Below are 8,031 nucleotides of genomic sequence, written 5' to 3' on the forward strand. Positions count from 1 at the left end.
CTCGATTTGTGTTATTATGCTGGGGGCATGCAAACTTATCACGAGCAGTGTTACTGCAGGGTTCAAGCTCGTTAAAAAATAAACCCGCCACGAGCAGTGTTACTGCAGGGTTCAAGCTCATTAAAAAATAAACCCGCATCGAGCAGTTTTAGCACATAGTTCAAGCTCGTTAAAAAATAAACATAAGACATGAGAAAATTTTTCCACCCGCGTTTAAGCTCGTTAAAAAATGAACTATTCCCCGGTAAATAACCATCGTGAATGTAGTACTTCAGCCATTAAAGCCTTGGTCGTGTTTGCACCGCCACCTCCACTTTTTCATTGGCCGATCATTCACCTTCATTTGATTGTTTACCCATTTTGAGGAACAGTTGCGAAGAGTGATTTCACTAGCCATCCTTGTGACACTGCCGTGATTGGATAATTCCAAACCTTACCTGGAATCAGCTGCTACCCATTTTATCACTCGTTCCTCAAAAGACGAGTCTCCTTTAAGCTCTTTTCAACTGACTCGTAAAATATGAAAAGACTGTCGAGCCATTGGCCTCTCTAGCTCGTTAAAGGGACAAGAAGTGTTATCCCTCCTCTAGATTTTAATCTTTTTGGACCTGAGGGATTATTACACAAAAAGATCGAGCGCTTGTTTTGTTCAGCTCGTTAAAAGTATCGAAAATTCATCCCTTCTGTATTGTTTTATACTTTTTCGGACTTAAGGGATTAGATGACGAAAAAGGAATTTTGGAGTTACCTTTACGTTCCTTTTCAGACTCTCTAAAATTTAAAAGGACCGAGTTATCTTTGTCGTTAAACTCGTTAAAAAGATTAATAGCGACAAACTTGTCTATAGACGAGAATGAGTTTCACTATCGCTAGGCTCGTTAAAACAGAGCGATGGGTTTGCCCAAAGGGCAAATTATAGAACAAGTATATGTTATCCTCCTCAAGCTTGACAAAAATAAAGAGGTACTGGTCAGCAATGACTGGGGAAAATTGGGAAGAAAACTCAAAGAAACTTTATTGGTAGCAAGTCGCTCTTGAACATGACACTTCCACTCTATGTCTGAGTCGGGTTGGGTTGTTTCATTCATCGGTCACATCACCATGGTCACGCCATACCATCCACATTTGGGGTTAATGCTACCAATCCATCACATCAGTGTCGCCGATATGTTCAAGAGAAGTCATTCAGTGAATTCACCTGTGTCTCACCCACTGCCATACATTATACTCCATTCTTTCATGACCGCTGTCACACTCCGTTACAAGAGTAATTTTTTTATCACTTCTTGCCAGCTTACAACATGCATATACATGTGAAATGGAAGGAGCCTCCACGTATTTCTGGTGCATATATATAGTTTCGGCCTAACATGAGCATTCTAATATACATATATAATGCTTCAACCCTTATGAACATTTCGTATCAAACTTCACTTTATTATATATTGCATAGGTTATATTTGATTCATAATCATGCACGGGTTATTTTATGTCACATTCGGGTTTTAGTAATGTTTACCCCCATTAATATTTACATGCGACGATATGGAAACAATTCCAATACACATCTTGGTATAACAAAATAGCTCCAACTAACATAACAGAAATCCTATCAACAACCTTAACAAGGCATAAACTTTTGAATTGCATCGTATTCAAAGCCTGGAAAACAGCAGGAAATTATTCGTTAGAAAGGGCTTAGAGGCCTGCTGCACAAGTTCAAGAAAGACAGGATTAACCTGAAGGACTCCCAATCAACTCAAAGAACAAGAATATCAACAGACAAGGAATCACGTGAGAAGCCCAAGTACCAATAATCAAAGGAGAAGGATCGCATGGAAGGACTACGGATTCTAAAGCATCATGGATGAATGCAAAGAAAGACCCAGACATATTCCTCCTAGACATGTATTTACCCTATCCAATAGCTAAACAAAAATGTATCATAAATGATTGCAGAACCCACATAAGCTTGTTCAAAAGACAAGATTTATTTCACTGGGCAAAGCATGTCAATCAAATAAGCGTAGTAAACAGTACCCTGAGCCAGTGCGCTACAAGCCCTGGAATTGGCATGTACATGATGAGACGTTGGTCTGGAAGCTACAGCCGAGCTGTGTAGTGAAATGATTGACATCACACAGCCTAATTCTCCAGGAATTCTGGCAAACAAACTTAAACGAACCATAAACCCCTGAAAAACATGAACACATTATAATACTGTTCGGCGAATTTAAATGATGTATGTGTGTATAATACCTTAACGAAGAAGTGAATCCAGGTCGGAAGCTTGCCGTGTCGTTTGCTAATGGATTTGTGCGGGAAGACAGAAGAGGAGGTCTGGCAGTTGACGTTACAGAGGAACGACTACCTGCAGATCTGAATAGGTTTCTGCCTGAACTAAGTGCGGACCTCGAAGATCTCAACAATGTTCCGCAACGGGACGTCATGCTTCCGATCAGAGTACCTGAGGTTTTTCTGGCTGGTTTCACCGTAGGGTTTTAAGGGTTTTAGCGGATACTTTATAGTTTAAAATCTTCTACAAAACTGATAAAATGTAGGCCTGAACTCATGTTATCGTTAATGGTTCGACCCTCTCTAAATGTTATCTGCATGAGGATACAGAGTAGGGTTACAGGCTTTCGTTTCTGTTTAATGCCTATTCTGTTGCCGGTATCACAGAATTTCAATTTACTTACGCGCTCAATGCTTGCATTTGTAAATATATAGAATCGGTCTCCGCCGAATACATAAGAACAGTTTTTCTGTTTTTTTTTTTTTTTTTCCTTGCCAGGAAAACGAATAGCATTCTCTTCACTAATCTATGCACACACACATAACCATATTACAAATTCATAGTTATTAAGCACAGTAATTCTTACCTGTTTAACAGGCAAACCTGTGTGTAATGCTTGTCGTCCACCCATCCGTAGGAAGATCCTCCTCGATCTTCCGCCCCCAAGCACATTAGCAGATCCTCTCGTCTGCAATCTCACTGGCTATGCCTAATTTCGCTATTTGATCCTAACCAGACATAGCGAGTGTAGGAATTTTCTTCCTCACAAACATGCCATCCGATCACTACCGGACATACCATTCTCTTACTGTCTTTCTGCCAACATATTTTCTGAGTGTCCTTACGCTTTCAGCCAACATACTTTCTGAGTGTCCTTACGCCTTCAGTCAATGGATACATATATGATTGCTGGGGATTAGTAACTTTCCGTTTCCAGAATACAACCAACCCAAGCAAGGCCACCGCAACAACCGCACCACCGATGCTCAATCCCAACACTTTGGGGAGACTTTTTCCTTGTGTTGACCTCGATGCTGGTATAGAAGGACCACTTTTATTTCCACTTCCATTTACGGCTTTCAACAGAGGCACACCATCATTGTAAAACTTGCAGCTGCCATAACGAATTAGACAGTTATCGAAGAAGGCCAATCCTTGGCTGGTACCAGCTGGGCAGGAACCCAATAATTGAACCTCTGTGCCGTTTACTTTAATGTTATTGCACAATGCAAAGATCCAAAACGCATCCAATGAGAAGCTGGACGTGGCATATTCCAAAATGCATCCACTGAGAAGAACTCTTCCGTAACTGAGACTTCCATTACCATAAAAATCTAAATACCCTCCAGCTTTTGAAAACGCATCCCCGACAAGTAGAGGCATTCAGATCTCCCCTTCAATGAAGTGTTAAGGTTCCGACTTTAATGATAACCACCTCGTTTTATTAGCGCCCCCAACCAACACAAGGCTTCCCATTTAATAATAATCCGCAGCATCCAAACAGAACCAAGAATCAGTTATTACCCGTGGAGAGGACGAATGGGTTCCACGCACCATTCTCAAAATATTCTCCATAATTAGTTTCATGAATACCAGGAATTAGTTTTTAAACTAATTCGTAATCTTTTTAAAAGAATTACTACTTACTGCCTAGTTTTCACCGAGTTATTTAGGGACATTACATACTCCCCCCCTTAACAGGAACATCGTCCTCGGTGTTCATCTTTCATTGAGAACTTGAGATTTTACTCATTGTATAATCATCTAATCCACACAAGATGTGATCCTTCCTCTTTAAAATCAAAGTTGTCATTCCAAGAAATGACAACAAACAAAATAGTAATGATATAGTCTTAAGAAATACCATTAGTTATAAGCATCGATAGTCATAAGCATTCATAATTGCAAAAATATGCAACTTCTAATTGCCACCACTTGGCCCTTATTCATTCATAATAACCAATTCTCTATGTCATCTTACCATTACTTACCATATATTCTTGAAAATCATGAATTCTTTCATGTAGGCATTTTAATAGTGGTTGGAAAACTCTTCATTCCTCCACGGTAAGTAATTCCTGTAATATATGACTAACAAATTCAATCACATTAGTCACTATATTTTGAGTCAAATGAAATACTTTTGACTAGCAATCAATTGTGCAATGCTAAATGATTTCTAAATCCCAGTACTTCTACAAGTACTTAAAGAGCACTAACACTAATCCACAATTGATAAATCACTGCTCACGTGCACACTGCATGAATTCTTACTAAAGACATCCGCAACATACTTCTAAAAGTACCAAAAGAGCACCTAGCTCTCTAATAATCAAAACAGTTAATCACTGCATCATTTGGAAATGGTCTTAGCCCCTACTAAGACCTTCATAAAATTAATAAAATGATACAGGAATTAAAATTTCCAATAACTCCTTATTGAACATTAAACTCATCTCCTGTTGAATGTGCATAACACATTTCACACAACTATATATAGAATTTATTTTCAACATATCATATAGCTGATTCATTCATTTCTTTAGCTATGAGCACCATAAGAGGCTAAATAATTCCCAACCCATGGGAACTGGTTTCCACAACCAAATCGAGTCATTTTCACATCAGAACAGTTTCTTCGACAGGGACCTTACCAGGTCTAACATAGAATTCCACTGGCCAACCAACTCAAGAATTCCAGGGAGAGGAAATCTGGGCAGACAAGTACCATCAACCCCTCCGGGCAGGTAGCTGCCATCAACCCAACTTCGGGCAGACAAGTACCATCAACCCCTCCGGGCAGGTAACTGTCATCAACCCAAGGCATTCAAGCCTTTCACAATCCAGGCAGACAAGTACCATCAACCCCTCCGGGCAGGTATCTGTCATCAACCCAAGTATCTGCAACTGTCTGGCACGTTAAATTTCTCTTTTATTACTCTTTCTCAAAGTAATTACACAATGAACCATATAATCATTATCATTACAAAATAAATATGCATGTACACCATGCATTTACACTTAACCCTCATCATGGGTCCACAACATCAAGATTGATGGGAAACATATCTATCATACACGTTGTATGCATGCAATTTTTCCAAATAACATAATTCATGCATATCATATAACATCATTCTTTCTCATTTATAATTGCATTTCACATTGCAGCAATTCTTGTTTCCATTAAGCTACCACTACTTAATCCCATCAGCAACGTTAGTTATAAATATGCATCAGTTAACACGTATTCCATTTCCAAGAATGTTCATGCATACAATATTGTCATGTATAAAAGCATATGCAAATACTCATTAATGTATAAATGTCAACAACAGTTGAGTTAATACTCTCAGCATTCCCAATTTTGCCATAGTCTGTTGTTCCAATTCAAATCATCATTAATGGAGTATTATCTTACGTTTACTATGGCTAGCTTTAGTCATGCATTGTTAGTGTAATTAAACATAATTTCTCTAACATACAAGAACATAACTCTTATGTCACAATGACTAATCTTTGTGCATACTATTGCTTATCATATAAGCCCTTCTTTAATGTATGCAACACTTAGTCCCTTCACTAGAAGACCACCATCAATTCATACGACAAACCACATACCTCTTTCTTAAAGGAAGTCATTTTAATCCTCATTTCTCTATCTTCAGATGTGAGGGTTTCTCAAGATTCCTTTTCCAGAAATTATTAAAGATATCTATCTTTAGGCATAAAAATCAAGATACAAAAACAAGGATTAATTATCCTTTATGCATCAAAATCAAGCAATCAACACAACTCATCCAACAAGACAATCTCTCCAAGAGATTATTAATTTCAAAGAAGCTAACATGACCACTTTCTCTAAGTACACACCGACTTACAATTCCAAAGTCACAATAGCTACCCATATGCAACATGTGTTCTCCTAACACAATTACCTTACTTCAATGCACATAGTTCTTTTCATGAAACAAGTAAGGATTTTGATTCTTGTATGAACACTATTCTAATGTGTCTTTAAGGAAAGAACCTCTATTTTTATTTCCAAGAAAATTCTCATAAAATCCTGCATCTTCATACATGAAGTATGCATACTCTTAAGATGAGACTATATTTATGTATATATGTAATATACTCTTTCCTCAAGAATTTAGGGATGAATATCTCTGTGCCTAGAAGCACATTCTTAGTTATCTTTTATCATGCATGTAATGCATAATCATTTCACTAGACTTAGAAACTAACTAGAATCATAATGCAATTAGCATATATATATATATATATATGTATTTCCCAAGAAGCTTTTATCCAATAAAGATACATATTTTAATTCAAGCAAACTTGGCCACCTTCCATGCTATGTCCTCAGGACATTTATATACCTCATCCTCTTTTCTCAAGAAGATACTTTAGCTATATTTAGCAAGGATTTTATAGACAAGAGACAAGCATTTCACACACAAGACTCACGTGGAGTCTTTCTAATAGGAACTACCTATTTTCTTTACCAAGAAAACATACAAAATAATCAATCTTTAACTGCATGCCTTAACACATTTTCTTTACCAAGAAAATCTATAAAAGAACCATTCTTTTATTGCATGCATTCAAATACTTTCTCTACTAAGAAATCATATAAAACATTCATACGTGTTCTTCAAGTAAGTGAACAAGACACTTATCTTATCCTTGGATCAACATGCATAACTAACAAGTTAAACCACCCTTACCGGAAGCAATGGCTCTACTTATGCAATTAGAAGCATAATCTCCTAAGTGTCGCACATGCACCAGAGTTACCACTTGATGCTAGATGCAACTACTATCATAACACTACTATGTGACCTTTTCAGAATAATGACTTCAAGGAGACATTACGAAAATCATTAACATCAATACACTATAGTTATCATTTTCCAACTTCTTAAGCATGGTCAAGGGAATACTCACATGCACATCAAGCGCTATCTAGTCTTTAGAGTTTTCTGCAAGATCTGATCCCAAAGCTTGCTCTATCTGGTCATCACCAGACTTAGCGATTCTTTTTCCCATCTCCGTCTGTCCCTACAGCACGGTCTTCTTCCTTCTCCTTGCTTCCTTTTCCTTTGGAAGCATCTATAGCCGGGGAAGGTAGTTAGAGTTTACTGACAATTGTATTAACACATGTAGTCTATTTATGAATAATTATTGCATGTAATCATACCAGGAATGGGTCCTCAAAATGTTACCCCCTGAACATGCTTCTACCCTTAACTTCACACTGGAATGCAACATGCATAAGAAATCCATCATTCCCATAGTAGAGATAAATTCAACCATCATTAAATCGAGGCTCCAATGGTTTTTATCTCCGAACAAGTAATGATTAACATAAGCACATACCATGCTAATGGATTTCAGTTAATTAGAAGGTAATCATCATTAAAACTATTAGGACATAAGCATATACTATTCATCATGCATTCTCATGGTGAATAAAATTAAGAACTCTTCTCATAAACAACTAGAACTATAGCACAGAGAGAGTAAGAATTTTCACACACACATTCCATGCATGTGACATCAATCAACTTCACTTGTTTACGAATTGTAGCAATCTTAGTCCAATTCAATTAATGCATATACGTTCTATGGGTTAGTCATACAACACTAACCAATCTCAACTACCAATCATCTTCATGCATCCATGACAAGGCTAAATCAAAATTTAGTTATGACACTCAAGTCTCGCTGCT

General features: G+C 37.4%; 1 protein-coding gene across 1 annotated transcript; it reads right to left on the reverse strand.

Annotated features, from left to right (window-relative positions):
- Nucleotides 1-1,990: 1,990 nt before the first annotated feature.
- LOC149262791 (uncharacterized) lies at nt 1,991-2,450 on the reverse strand. Its single transcript, XM_089382100.1, has 2 exons — nt 2,260-2,450; nt 1,991-2,162 (listed from the first exon to the last, which is right to left on the reverse strand). The coding sequence occupies exons 1-2, from the start codon at nt 2,448-2,450 to the stop codon at nt 1,991-1,993; spliced, it is 363 nt and encodes a 120-aa protein (XP_089238226.1).
- Nucleotides 2,451-8,031: the final 5,581 nt, after the last annotated feature.

The sequence above is a fragment of the Pinus tabuliformis genome, chromosome 6 (assembly GCF_031772625.1).
Source record: "Pinus tabuliformis cultivar Carrire ecotype Pingquan chromosome 6, CPIR1, whole genome shotgun sequence".
NCBI lineage: Eukaryota > Viridiplantae > Streptophyta > Pinopsida > Pinales > Pinaceae > Pinus > Pinus tabuliformis.